Below are 15,239 nucleotides of genomic sequence, written 5' to 3'. Positions count from 1 at the left end.
GGTGAGACAAAGTAATCCTCTGGCTTTTGTATCTTAGAGATAAAAATAGATGCCCAGTCTGAAATAAAAACAACAGTAAACCAACTGAAAGTAGAAGCGATTTCAATTCATAACAAAACCCTCCTAATAACAATCAAAATCAGCAATGGCACTGTGCTATTACTGACTTTCTCTTTTTATTGTGTCATCCTACATGTGTCCCTTCAAAATTTAAAAGCAATTTTAATTGCTTTTAGCTGTAGTGCTTGGCTCCAGGGCTTGCAAGATGGATGTCCAGCAGAGCATCCATTCACATGGAGAGCAGTGGCGGTGCAGCTAAGGAAATGTAGGAGAGTTGATCCGACTTTTTCCTCACTTCAGCTCCCCTCCCAGGCTAATAGCATCCTTGGGAGCTACTCTGTGTATTTGGCTTTCACATCACTCAGCGCTCAGCTGTGGAAAAGACAGGGTGACAAGAGGGGATGCGTTGCAGGACACAGGCATGTGCCACTGAGCCTGGGGCTCCTGAGGGGAAGGGACTGACTGTAACCCCTTGTAATAGGGATTTCGATCTTGTTTCCCTCCTCCAGGCTTTGACTAGCCCCTTGTATACCTCTGGCAATTACAGTACAGGAGATCTGTCAAGACAAATAATGCTCACATTAGCAGACTGCTATGAAACTGAAACCTTTTTAAATTAATTGAACATGCTGGTATTTGGTATATTGAGCATTTAGCAATATAATCTTCTTTCATCAGAGTATATAATGGTATCCTGGATTTGAATGACCATCTGTCAGCCAGAAAGGGTAGATAAATTACAACATTCTTTAATCCAATGGGCTGAAAGAAAACGTGTTCTCCTTCATCCATTTCCCTGAAAGCTTAGGTTGCTCTAGCACACAGCCACAAAACTGTAAGCAAGCATTAACACACTGCAGTCAAAATATTTTCTTTTTGGTTATGAATGAAATGGCCAGGTCAGTAAGCATGGTGCGTGATTTGCTTAAGCACACACGTTGCCATAGTAAGATGAAATCTTAGAATTTCCCCATCATCCAGGAATAAACATAAGGTGTATTTGCAGATTTTTATCAGAAGAAAGTGTCACTGAATACCAGGAATGTTATATTGCCTGCAATCACATTTCCATGCCTTTGAGTACGCTATTTGCTCATCCAAGGAAGACGACTATTTCATTGCACCCCTATCCCCCTGAGCATGTCATGAATTCACAAAACAAAATAACTAAAATTAGAGACAGAAAAGGCTCTGCTTGTCAATCTCCTTGTTCACCTGAGTATGTGTTACAGTATAAAGAAGTGACAATGTCAAACAGGGACAGTGACAAATGTGCACATTTCATACCTCCAAAACCTGGTCTCATGCTGAAGTCATGGTCATCTATTCGGAGCAGCTGCTCTGACTTCGTCAGGGGAGATTTGGTGATGTCAGGGCTTCGTTTTAGAATTGGACTACCAGGAAGAGAGAAGCACAGCTATAAACCCTGAGCAGTGCCTGTGAGAAGTACGCGCCCGCTTCGCTCCATTACCCCTTAAACCTTTTACCCCTTAGACCATAACCATGCGATTGCTTGCAGCGGTTGGCAGCGTGTCATTAAAAAATGATTCCTGCGCTCCATATACAGCTTAGGCACCTGTGATAATTATGGCACTGAGAAAACATTTGTTTGGTGACTTTTTGTCTCTGTAAAATTATCTCTGCTTATAGCACAGTTTGGAGATAATAATTCAAAAGTGTGGGCTGGAGGAATAGTGTGTGTGGATAACTGGGGAAATGGAAACCAGCCGGGGAGGCATTTCTGACATTGAGTTATGATGGGGCATGAGGCCAGGAATTAGGGAAACAATATATCAAATAAACTACTGGCTGTTGCCCAGGAACAAAATGGAGACAGGCTGGGAACCAGGCCAGGAGGCAAGCCGTCCTGTAACTTGGGATAAAATGATTAGCTCCTGCCCCAGATTTCTAATGAGGATAAAAAGGAGCATTAAAGGCCTGGGAGGTCTCTGAGCATTAAAGAGCCTGGGGGGGGTCGTTCCAGAAGCTGTTGGAGTTGCACCAAATGCTGGGCAGAGGGTGCTCAGCTCCTCCTCCACATCCAAGGTGCAAAATGCTGTTCAGTGCCCCCGTGCTTCGGCTGGGATGGTGGTGGCAGCACCTCCTCGGTTGCTCCATCGTGTATGTGAAGCCTTGCTGCCCTCAGAGCTGGCTGCACGCTGGCTGCTCCGGTGGCAGGAGGGCTCAAAAACAGGAGGAAAGGTTTTGCTGGTTCTCAGTTTGATAAAAGATGGCATGCTCAGAGAGGCTCTTGTCTGAATATACACAAGACAAGTCAGAAATAGATTAAAGAAAAACAGGATGACAAAGAAACTTGATGGGGAATATGTTCCTGAGATAAAGTTCTTCCTAAATGAGGCCGCTTAGCTGTGCTGTAGTTCTCACAGACTCGTGGGCGGTTGTACCACAAGGAGCCAATACAACAATCTCTGAACAGAGACCAGCGGTATGATCAGCGACTCCTCTCCCAAACCCAGAGCTTTATCTGGACTATGGAGTATCTTAGAAAAATGCTTAGTCTCAGTCTAATAATTTCCAGGAGTGGCCAGTCATCTACCTCCATCAGAGAGTTCTTCTAGTCACGAGTGATCCCTCAGGCATTTTAAACGGTGGCCCCTGCTTCTGCTTTAGATTTAATTCAGCCTCTGAAAGACCTGTGGCATTGTGAGTGTGCGCTGGGGAAGGTTTATACCCGGCTCAGACAGGGACGCGATATTAGCAGGTCGCTGGCAAAACCTTCAGCATTTGTGAGCAGGCTTGATGGTGCTCAGAAAGGCTCTTTCTGCCTGGCAGTGGCAGCGGGAAGGACGAGCGGTGTGATGGAGAGCCCGCGGAGGGGGGCTCAGCTCTGCAGAAGGGATGCTCGGAGGGAAGGCACACACAGCCCAGGTGACACAAACTGCGCAGCAGCCCCACGCAAAGCCCAAGGGGCTGTGGCAAACGGCTGCGGTATCACACCTCACCTCCGTGAGGGTGTCGGCCAACGTGGCTTCCCCTGGATCCCGCTAACGGCATGACTCCCACCTAAATACAACTGGCATGCTCGGGTGGTGTCCCCTTCCCCTGCCACAGGGATGGGGCTGGCGGGGGTGGGGCTGGCGGGGATGGGGCCGGCAGCAGCGGCCGGAGGGTTTTGCCTACCTGCCTTGCTTGTGTGCCTCGCTGTGGGCCTCCCGTCTCTGCCGCTGTGGCCGGCTGCGTGGAAATAGGAGGAAAAGGGAGAGCTGAGACAGGCAGTCACGGGTGGGGGGTGAGGACGTCACGAGGGAAGCGTGGCGGGAAGCACCGGATCTCCGCGGTGTTACCTTCTGTCACATGTGTGAAATGGCTCCTACCTTCACTTTTTCACCTTTTTACCGAAGGCCGATGTCAGGCTGGGCATGGTGGAGGGTGTGGAGCTGGGGGATGCCGGGGGCTCGTGGCCAGGACAGGGCAAAAGGAGGGATTTATGATTTTTCCAAGGTGGGATGCCACTGGTTTTGACTGCCTCCTGCCACAGCCATGCTGCCCAGAGGCCTCTGCCAGCTGGGAGCACAGCCATTACATCTACTCACCAGAGGCAGCCGGGGATTTTCATGAGAAGAAAATCTTTTCAAAGTGTTTGGGGGGGGGAGTAAAAAAACCTGTGGAAATATTTGTTTCTGGTTTCATACTGTCTCCCAGCTGGCTGTCAAGAAAACTCCTTTCAGGGGTTTGGCCAATATTTTATTTTATCATTAAAGGAAAGAATATTGCTTTTAGCAATGTAAGTGCTAGCTTGAGCAAAAGTAACATTTTAAACATTTAACTCATGTTTAATTAAAAGTTTAAAAAGTTAGCTTCTCTCTGTAACAAACACTAACTCTAATCAACTCTACTAATGAGACTTTTTGCCCATTAACATACATTTCAAATCCCTCTGCAGAGATGTAAAGCGGCAAAACTCCTTTTGCAATAACGAGTTTCACCACCCAAGCACCATTGTGGTGGGCAGTGGCAGAACCCCAGGCCTTGGAGGATGGTTTTCCCCTGGGCTGGGAGCTCTCTGAAAGCCGATAGCGTTGGAGGGAAATTCATCTTTCTGCTGCCACAGCGGAGCAGACAACCTCTGCATCACCCAGACTAAGGGTGGGCACACTGGCCTGTCATCACTGACTCACCCTTTAGCGAAGCATTGGCCGAGTGGGGTTGGTTTTCCAGAATCTGCTCTGTGCTTCCCAGAGGAGGGCTGGGAATAAGCCCACAGGCACACCACTCTTTGGGGAAGCTTTGGGCCATGCAGCACTATTACTATTGCGAGGAGCAGCTTCTATGGCACTGCTTGGTCGTGGGCATCGTGCAGCAAAATGCGCTTGCAAATGCAGAATGTGCTTTCTGGGTCTTCTGCCTTGTCGATACGCCCTAGGGCTGCTGCTGTGTCTCGCTGTTGCCTGCTTCTCATCTGCTGGCCGTCAGGAAGTAATTTCACGTGTTTTAGGGATAAGCAGATTCTGGTGACAAGCTGACCTACTTACATGACTTTAAAGTGCCCTAGTAAACTCTTGGCTATTCAGGAATAATGCTGGTATTCAAACAGGAATGAAGCAGGCCATGTTCTTACAATTTCTAATTTTCATTTCTCTTTGTAGAGCTTATCTAGTGCTTCATGCTGGCCCTGGCCCTATCCTGCCTGTCGAGGCATGGCCATCAAGGATTCATGGCCGACTCCTCCCTGTCCTCTGCACCCAGCAACCCCGGGTGGTTCCTCTTATTTCTTCCAGGTGATTCTCCACCACCTCTAAACTAAACTTTATTTCCTTATCCCAAGCCAGCATAAAATGTCCCCCATGCTCCAGCCACTGCAGGGGACTGTGTTCATTTGTGCTTTGGTTCAGCTCCTTCACTTCTTTTTGCCAGTCCCATTCCCCTTGTCACAGCTCTGAGGTTACCAAGCCTCCCCCACTTTCCTGCCTCCTCCTGTGGCAGCAAAACATTTCTACCTGATGCCAATCATTCCCCAGTTACTGCGATTTGAAGCCCCATTTCTTTCTACTCAACAAATAGCTTTTCTGGTCTGGTTCCTGGGAAGTGCTCAATGGCAGCTCCATCACAGGACCCCATTAGCCTGCCCATTTGGGCTGTGAATCAATGGCAAGCCGCTATGGCTTCCCCTTGCACATCTGCTGCCCCTGAGCGTTTGCAGCAGCCAGCCGCGCTCAGGAGATTCAATCCAGACGTTGCTCACAGATTGCTCAGCGCAACTGTTTGCCACTGCGGCCACGCAGTGTGACAGTATTGCTCCTGCCTTCGCTGGGGTGACAGGCTGTCTTTAAAACTAGCACATAACTCCTGAGGTAAAATATATTATCTCCTAACAGTTACAGTGCCGAAAGGCATTTCATGGCTCATGAAGCTCACTGAGTCACTTTTATGAAAAAGCAACAACTGGAGCAGAGTGGCATTTATTCACAGTGCTCCCTGTGCATTGCTGGAGTAGCTCTCAGGCCCCTGATGGCAGCTGGGGTGATGCAACCTCTCCAAAGTCATCATTATTCCCCCAGGTCCCCTCACTGCTTCAAGGGATCATGAGGTGCCTCTGCCCCAAAGGCTGAGGTTTGCTGGGGCTGGGCAAGAATGAGGCAACTGAAGCTTAGGATAGCCAGGGAAAAAAAAAATTAGCAAAACCAGATTTTCATTACTATCACTACAGACAAAAGGCAAAAAGCAGTTACTCTTTTTTTTTAAAAGCCCAAGATTTACTATGGCACTTATAGTCCCTCCAACAAAGGAAAAAGCATTGCAGGGTTAGGGATAACCATGTCTGATTTTCAGAAGAGACAGTCCAACCATGACATCTGAAGGTCCCAGCAGGCATTTCCTAATGCCCAGCTTCACAGGATGTGTGCCAGAGGAGTGTCAGGTTCACACTTGCAGCGTGTATCAGAAAACCCACAGTATTCTTCATCTTTGAAATAAGAGCTTTTGGAAGCAACCACAACACATGTGAGAGAAGTCACTACCCATCTTAGCCTTTTAGTTTGTAATTAGTTATGCAGCATACATTTCCTACCTATAAATCATACTCTTTTTTCTCTATGGGAGGCAATACACCTGTAGTAGACAGTGACCTATTTTACACTCTTATTAGGATAATCTCACTAGGATCTGAGAACATTTCTTCCTTGAGGAGTTAAATCAAGATACAGTTTCAGTTCTTCAGGAAAAAGCGAAATCCAGTGTATTTTCCTCAAGTGAGAGTAAGTTGCTGAAGTAATGGAGATTCACGCAGTCTTTCCTGGGTCCAAGGGGTGACATCCTCGAGGAACAGTGCTGGTGGGGTTGGCAGACTGGGCTAACACTAACGTTACTGTTATCAGATTTCATGAAATTCTGGGGCAGTCTGTTCTCTCCACCCCTTACGGTCAGTATTCTTAGGTCTGCAAAGAGGATGGCAGATCAGAGAAGAGGTGTCAGAACAGATCCTGTCTCAGGACATGTTGTTGAGATGTGGCTGTGGCATAATCTCTGTCCCTTTGGTTACTTGCATCATCAGCAACATTTTGGCCAGGGGCTGTGCCTGCAACTGACCCTACCCTGAGCAGAGGTGCCTGCTGCCCCGGGGAAGCCTGGCAGCCGGCGGCTGGGGGAGAGCCACCGGGGTGCCCCTTTCCTCTTTGCTTATCTCATGCCTGGGTGATGCCTCCACCCCTTCTCCGGTGCAGACACTGCGGACTCTCCCCCCGTACCCTCTGAAACAACGTGCTTAATTTTGTCAGAGACAAGCTCTGCAGCTCACGCTGTGCTGTAGTGCAGCCGATCCACAGCCTCTCCTACCACTGACACAAGGCAAGGGAGGGTGTGGAGCTTGCTGAGCCAGTTTCCAGCAGGACTTTTAATTGGGAAGTAATGAAAGTGATGAAAACTCCCTCATTGCTGCCAGCCGTGCCGTGGCGCTTGGCTCTGGGCTCCCTGTCCCTGGGTGGACACTGATGGGCAGCCTGTGCGGTGCCTCCCATCCTGCACCCGCTATGCTGCACAGCTTTCGTGCCGTGCTGGGCAGGGGAATGGCAGGAGCCGCATTCTCCTTGGTCTGCCTGTAAAATTATGGCTGGGCAAGGTCCTGACAAAATGCTGCCTGAGGCAGAAGGACCAGGAGAGGTCAGCAGAGGCAGCCCAAGTCCCTGCAGGGGACAAAGATTTGACGGGGAGGACATGGTAATGGCAAAGGTGTATTGGTACTGCTAAAGAGCTGTGAGGAGTCTAAAGGTCTTATTAAAGACCTACACCTAAATATTTGACTAGGTTTTGTTTCTCCCTCTGTGACCTCTGTTTCTCCCTTATATGACCAGTTAGTGAGCTGGGATCATACCACATCAGCATCATGTTAAAGGCAGAAATCAGGCAGGGTGTGCCGGGTCAGGGAATGGGGGAGAGGCAGGAAAGGGCTGGGGATTGTATGCACAAACATATAGAAGGTGTCTGTAGAGAAAAAGTGGGGCAGGGGCAAGGAGAGCTTGGATCTGCAACAGAGCCTATGCGTCGGTGAGACTGAGAAGAAAAGTGGCTGGGGAGGGAGGGAAAACACTGGGTAAGGCCAGAGGGGAAGACATCAGAAAGAGCAGAGAGGAGACATCAGGCTCAAACAGTGCCTCATCATTGTGTGGGATGACTCCTGGGGCATGGACACCCTGGACAGTCCTGCATGAGTAGGGGTGTCCCCTCACCGCAGAGTGGTGTGGGACAGAGATGCTGCCCAGAACCTGGCGATGCATGAGCCTCGCTGGGCTAAAGAGCCTCCCAGGCTGTGTCCTAAAGGAAGGAAAGAGGTTTTGGGGCAGGGGGGTCACAGAAAGTTCCCCCATAAGATGCATTTGACTTGCAAATGAATTGGGAAGACCTTCTCAGCAAGCAGGAGATGCTGGTGAGCAGGTGGTGCAGCAGGTCTGAGTGAAGTCTGAGAGGTGGTGCAGAGCCCAGAGAAGTGCTTTGCGGAAGGAGGAAAGGAGGTAGCTAAATGCGGAGAAAAACCACCCAGCACCTGAGGGAGGAGAGAACAAACTTGCAACGTGAAGAAGCTGCTCTTATCCAGCAACATGCACTGCAGGAGACATGATCTATTGTGTAACATACTAATTCCCAGGGATAATGTAGGATAGAAACCCACTAATTTGTACTCAAATTAGGAGAGTTACAAAGTTGTGAGCTGTAAACAAGCCACTAAAAACTGAGGAAAATTAATTACAAAATGTATTTTATCTTAGCATTTGGCAAGCCCTTGTTTGCTTGTAATTATGTTGGGTCATGTGTCCTTATGATTTGGAGATTCAAAGATGGTGAAGAAAGGTGAGCAATTGCCATTGCAGGTAGTTAAATTTATGAAAAGACATGGGGAAAGAGCACTATCTTCTATGTTCACAACATAAAGTCTGAGAAACAGTGGGATTCAGAGCTGTTCTACAACCTTATTTTTGAGTAATACAGAAAATTCAATGAGAACCCCATTTTAATCCAGTATTACTTGAATATAGATCAATCTCAGAATGCAAAATAAGCAGAGGCAGGAAACATACACACACTCTTTAAATTTTGCACTTCCTTTGTTCTTTGCCTGGACATAAACACTGGCAAAAGAAAAAAAATTAAACAAACCTACACACATTGATTATTCACAGAAAAGTCATGCCACCTGAGGTCTTGGCACTGTACATGATGTTGCAAAAATGAAAGTGCCCTTATGTGGCAGAAATTGCATCCAGTGGGTGTGTGTTTGTTGGGTTTTGCGTCACACAGGTTGAAAGGAAGAGTCGGAGGGAGCAGAAGGAACGTGACTGAGGTCCATCGTGACAGCTGAGGAGGAGGCAGGCATGGTGCCAGGGCTCAGCTAAGTGTAAAAGAGAAATGGATGAAGGGAAGGGGAGCTTCTAATGGGGCCATGCAGAACATGCTGAAAGGTTTCAAGTCTGCCCCAGTCTTTGAAGAAGGGTTGACTTGTAAGCAGATGTCAGCACAGTGGAGATCAGGGAAGGGCCTGTTAAGGGATATTTAGATAAACTGGAAGTATTTAAGTCAACAGAGGCTGATGGCACTTCCCTGGGTGCACCGGGAGTACCAGCTGTTACAGCCTCTGAGCTGTAAGCAGGTACCTCCAAGGACTCCTCACAGACAGGTGATGCCCCTGAGAGAGGGTGAGGGTGAACACAAAACCTGGTTTTAAGCAGGGGGCAAAAGAAAGATGTTGGAGTTTTGACGTTTGGAAAGAAACTGGGACAAACTTGTGATCCGTTTGTCTGCTCACCCCCAGGGATAACAAGATTATAAAGATCACTCAATGTGAATCTTTGCAATAATTGACGTCAAACCAGTCTAATGTCCTTTCTGACAGAGTAACTGGCTGCCTTAGCGTAAGCAGGAGGAAAAGTAGATTTGAATGAGGTTTTTAATATTTCATTACTAAACTAGGGAAATATGGTTGACATGAAACTGTGACTTTAAGCATGGTTGAAAGACTCTGGTTAGAGTAACCGCCATTAGTTTGCTGACGAGAGACATTAAATGACATCTCACAGATTTCATCCTGGAAACTACTAGTCAATATTTTCAATAATAATGCAGATAACAGAGCTATAAAACTCAAGCATGACAGCATGCTTGAGAGAGGAACAGAGATTTTGGAGTCTAGGATCAGAATTCAAAGCAGCCTCAACACGTTGGAGAAAAGGTCTGATGTCAATAAGATGACTTTCAGTAAAAGAGAATACAAAGAACTGCATGGAGTACAGAGAAATAATTGTACAAATGCAGAATGGGGAATAACTAGCTAATTATCAATACTACACTTGTCTTCTAGTTCCTTAATTACAGCAATGAAAGCACTCTGTCTTTATAAGGGAAATCAAAACCATCAACAATTAAGGAATTTGTTTGCACTACAAAACCCACAGAATTTTAATAATTCTGCTGTTGGGGCAATATTAAGAAATATTCATATTGACACAGGACAGAGACAGATTTAAAGTAAATGGATGGAATGGTAACAAGTCACCAGGCTTTTACCCAGAAGAAAGCCAAGTAAGGAACTGTTGAACCAGCATTTAAATCGTCGTCTGTGTCACAGGAGTGGAAGGTGACAACTTTCCACTTCTTTGGAAAAAGAGTTCCAAGTGGACTCTGAGAAGCTACACACAGCTCCACTGGACAAATTAGCTAGAAAGACAGAAAAAACCCCACCCATAGTAGACACCAGATAAATACAGTATATACTGAAGAAGAGTGAGAGGCAGTTTGACATTTCTTGAGGGATGATATGTGCTATAAATATAAGAGTCTTCTCTAAAAAGTTAATGACCTTATAGATCAGGGTGACCAAGTTGACACAGTGTACCTCAGTTTCCAAAAGGGTGTTGACAGATCCTTTCCAGACACTTGTAAAGAAATCAATCAGTCAGAAGGAAGGAAGTTCCCCATGTGTGAATGGTTACAAAATAAGAAACAGAGGAATAATGGAGAGTTTCTACTGTGAAGAAAGGTTTTCAGTGTAGTGCCATGGAAATCTATGATAGGATCACTGTTGTTCAATAGCTTTATAAATTATTTTGGAGAAAAGAATAATTACTGGCAACAATATTTACTGAGGATATGTAACCATTCAAGGTAGTCAAAATCAGAACTATGGGTGGAAAATTGCAGCAGAATCTCATGATGCCAAGTGACTTCAGAAAAATTCAGTGTTAGTAAATTCAGAAAAGTGTACATTGTTTTGTACTTCATATTTTTAAATCTTTCCATTGTACTTTCAGAAACAATGTTAAGATAATCATGGCCTCCAAATCAACTGTTACTGCTTAGGAAGGAGGTCTCAGTATCATTGTAGCTATTTCTTGGTAAATATCAGCTTAATGCTCCACAGTGCTCAAAAAGACAAACAGGAGGTTAGGCGTTGTTGGGAATGGAGCAGCAAACCAGGCAGAAAGCATTTCAATGCTGTTAGTAACACCAAGGCATGTCCTCATCTCACATATCCAGTTCCCGTAGTTGGAAAAAACAGAGCAGAGCAGGAGGAGAGAGAGGGCTCAGAGGTGAGGAGGGTTTCCAGGCAGCCTGAGCAGGTCTTTCTGAGTGGGAAAGGAGACAATGGCCAAGTGATATAGTGCAATGATATAAAATCAGGAGTGGCATGATGAAGGTGAACAGGAATCTGTTGCTCAAGACTTTCCACAACACATAACAAGGAGAAGAAATTTGGAAGGAAGTACGCAAACACAGCATGTCATCACACTGTGAAATTCACTCTCACCGAAAGCTGTGAGCGCTAAAAACGCAAGTGAGTTTGGAAGGTGAATGGGTGGTTTTTAGAAGAAAGACCAGCAGGAGCATTTCAGATGTGAATCCAACCCCAGAATCAGAAAATCAAATAATTTATATGTACTTAGAAGGGAGGAAACTGCCTTGCAGTATCTTTGGGTTTGTTTGCGATTTTTTTTTGCTGGGCTGCAGATAGGATTGTAAAACCTGTTATGTCTCCTCACACCAGCTCATAAAACATGTTGGAGTAATGGTGGGCTAGAAGATGATATGAAGCTGCTGATCCTGAGCAAGTTACGTAGGGGCAACGTTGACTGGAGATTTTATCATCATCAGCACAGTAAAGTGGCACAGTACCTGGGTGTATGAACATGGCTACAGAAGTGCCATAGAGACTATGTTCTGCCATGATTCACTTGAAGGTGATAGGAGGCTATGTAAAGTGTAGCACCAAAATAAGTTCTAGAAAGGGTGAAAGGAGGCTGGTGATAATGATGAAAGTAGAAAATATAATTTTCGAAACATCATCATTTGCAATGATAAGTAGGGAGAGGACACTTTAGGCGGAGTTGTGAGAAAAAAACACAAGATTTCCAAGAAAAGTTGTCATGCAAGATTTAAGTTACTTGAAAGAACAACAGGGGTGGAAAGACAAATGAGAGAAATAGCAAAGCCATAATGAAAAATAAGTTAATTTATAACAGGGTAAAGAAGATGAACACTGTTGGAGAGCAGAAAAGGATTTCTGGACAGTGGAAGGAGAGGTAAGACAGGGAGCAGCAACAGCTGCTGGAGTAGAGAAAGAAGTTGCAGAGTAATACAGAGTTAAAAGCAACAGGAGAAAACTTAGCAGAGCTGTATGACAGGGGCAAGAAATGTGCCGTGGGGCAAATAAATGAGGCAGGTGAAGAGGAGGGCACAGGAAGTCAGGGACAAAAAAAGAGAAACAGAAAGTTGGAGAAGAGGAGGAACCTTGAATGGGGGAAAGAAAAGGAGTGAAGGAAACGGAGGTGAAAGGAGGAAAGGGAAAGGCAAGTTACCACCAGGGGAGATGGAGAGACTCCAGTTGCATCGGCCTGAAGCCCACACTGGGCCACTTCTTGCTCTCCTGAGACCCAGCACTGCTGGTGCGAATGGTGTCAAGCCACAACACAAACTGCTGATCGTAAAAAACAGTGCCTTGGGAGCTGCGGGTGCTCAGTGCTCCACTGGATCTGGTTCGCTACTGATAATATGCTCTTATAGGCAATGCTTTCAATGGGCATTTTACAGGCTTACCGTGCACTCTGAAGATCTGATCCAAAGACAGCTTGCATTAGTAAGCTTTGTTCATGCAAATAAATGCTTTCAGGATCAATCCTGAAGATAAGATACAACAGCAAAACTCTAGGACAAGACAATGGCTTAAGGATTGCTGGGAAGTAAAGGAAGAAATCCTGTTAGGGATGAATTTATAAGGCCAGAGAAGGCATTAGGAGGGCAAGAAGATAGGAGCTGCCCTACATGTAAGAGGCAGCCTCAGTAAGGGTACCAGGATAGCCACGTCTGATTTACAGAGCTCAGACAGCCCACACACAGTGTGGCCAGGGTACGGAGCAGCTGACAACACAGAAGTACTATCCAAATTCAACAAAAGCAAGGGAAGGTAACTTTGATGTTGCAGATGTTCAGTATGATGCTGAGCCTTTGAAAAAGGACCAGGAAGGAACCGTGGCCATAATGATGCAGGGTGGCTCCCATCACTTAGGAAAAGTGTCACTAATTGTAATAGCATCTGAAAATGTCATAAGAGAAAGATCTTTGACCATGAGAGAGACCCTGTGATAACAAGCCCAGGGCTTATTGTAGAGGACGTCATTCAACTGCTGTAAAAGATAGCTCTTACTGACAGAAACATGGACAGGGAGCTCTAGAGGAGTGGAAGATGAGTTGCTATTTGGAGACCAGAGTGAGGCAAAATGATTATAACACGGCCAGGGAATGGCAGGGACATGACTAAAACCATGAAGCGAGACTCTTAGCTAAGGTTAAACAAACATGATCCGTACATCTTGTACAGTGAAATCTCTTCTGCCAAGAGTTGTTTTTCTGAGAGGTGGTTATAATGCTGTCCAGGGAGATTTTAGTGTTAAAAAGATTTTTTCCCCAGCAGTTAGCTCTGGCAGAACAACCTGGGCTCAGCTCCAGGCCAGTTCTTTTCCTATTGCTCATCCTCTCTAGCAGATTCTGCTGCAGGTCTAATTAGCAACACAGGCTTTGGCCCTTTTGTTGGCATAATGATGTTGTGACCTTTAGTGACCCTTTGTATCCTTCTAGTGAGCCCCGTGCATCCTGGTGGCTTTCCAAGGGCCTGAGCAGTTGGGAAAGCAGCAGCCAGCCCTCTCGCTGGTGCTCCGGATCTCAGCTCCTTCCTGTAGGAGTTTTGGCACTGGGGGTTTAACAGGAGTAAAAAGCTTTGCAAACCCTGCAGGATTTGTACACCGCTGACTGCAAACTGTGAACAGGACTGCAAGGTGAGAGAGATTTTATTTTTATATTGCTGCTCTTTGAAGTGAAATTCCTTTGAGGTGATTTGTCCTGGAGATTAGCAAAAATAAGTAGTTGAATCTTTGACTGGCACACAGACATTTTTACAGTGAATTACAATATTGGAGAGCTCTGTAATAAGTCCCATGCCATAAAGCTATCTGCTTTGCTGCTTTCACTGTGACTGTATGCATACTTTGACCTGCACTTATTTGCCATTTTCTTGTCACACTCTGCGCTGTGTCCCAAAGCCTCATCACCTTTATTTAAGATACTATTTGGGACCTGTTGCAAAATTCCTGTCATGCAGACGCAGTCCCCCAAAGACTCTGGTGCATACATGAACTCTTGTGGGCAAAACCATGTTTGTCTGCTCACCCTTCTTCAGGGCTGTTGTGTCTCATGCTTGAATGGCTGCCTTGGGGTACCTGCAGTGCCAAAAATTGTGACAGAGAAAGTGTCTGATGCTGCAGCCCTCCATTCACCATACCAGCAAGAGTGCAAAAGCTGTGGGATCAGCTGAATTTGAGCAGGTGAAAGAACAAGCCCTGGGGCTGAAAACTGCAGAGCAAATGGCGAGTTTTAATTGCAAAGCAGAGTTCAGAGCAAGTGAGTCTCCTTGGAAGAAACTAGCACTTGCAGAACAGCACCATGCAAAGAAACAAGCTAAAAGCCTATGCATTTCCTCCGTCAGCGGCACCATGAGAATCAGGAGCAAAGCTGGACACGTCTGTCAGGCACAGCAGGATGCTGGCAGCACACCCAAGGTAGCAGGTCTCTACAGCAGGTGCCTGCGCCGCCTGCCAAAACTGGTGGCTGGCACTGAGCCCTGGCAGTAGGGCAAGCAGATGGTCTTGTGCCCCTAAAGGCTTCCGAAGGCTAGGGAGGCCATGGGTGCAAATCAACCCACCCTGAGCATCCTGCGGTGGTGTGGAGCCAGCCTTTTCCACTTCAAATAGATTTCCCCTACCAGTCTCCAATGAGGTCTGTGGCTTTCTTCAGAAGGTAAAGGCTGCAGTGAAGGGATGGATTTCCATCCTGGTCCTTACCACAAGCCTTACGGAATAAGAGATAACAGTGCTTAGAGAGGAGTGACAAAGACAATTGCTGTAACTTCTGCATAATGGGTACTCAGGGTTGAGTGTTGAACAGAGGGGAAACAGAGTCAATAGCAAAATGTTCAGGAGCAATCTTCACTGCAAGCTTTTTCTGATGTTGTATAGCATCCCCCCTTGCTCTGTTTTTCTTCCAGGACCTAATTCTGTGATGGAAAAGGCACTGGCTTTGACTGAAATGCAAAGGAAGTGTGCCTACTTCAAAACTGTCTTATATGATGTAGGGGGCCTATAAGAAAGCTGCAGAGGGACTTTTTACAAGGGCATGTAGTGATAGGA

The 15,239-nt window shown here is 46.2% G+C and overlaps 1 protein-coding gene across 2 annotated transcripts in view; it reads right to left on the bottom strand.

The window, feature by feature from the left end:
* The window catches only part of GABRR1 (gamma-aminobutyric acid (GABA) A receptor, rho 1), a 29,645-nt gene that overhangs the window by 11,554 nt on the left and 2,852 nt on the right, over positions 1–15,239 (bottom strand). Inside the window, exons 2-3 of one of the 2 annotated variants that reach the window (XM_010565697.1) lie at positions 3,202–3,255; positions 1,348–1,454 (exon numbers count right to left, since the gene is read on the bottom strand). In XM_010565697.1, the coding sequence (XP_010563999.1) occupies positions 1,348–1,454; positions 3,202–3,255 (161 nt within the window). The remainder of the gene's footprint in view (positions 1–1,347; positions 1,455–3,201; positions 3,256–15,239) is intronic. The other variant, XM_010565698.1, reaches the window with a different exon arrangement.

Source organism: Haliaeetus leucocephalus, unplaced genomic scaffold, assembly GCF_000737465.1.
Source record: "Haliaeetus leucocephalus isolate CR32 unplaced genomic scaffold, Haliaeetus_leucocephalus-4.0 Scaffold195, whole genome shotgun sequence".
NCBI classification, from domain to species: Eukaryota; Metazoa; Chordata; class Aves; order Accipitriformes; family Accipitridae; genus Haliaeetus; species Haliaeetus leucocephalus.
This window is presented reverse-complemented; position numbering and strand designations above follow the sequence as displayed.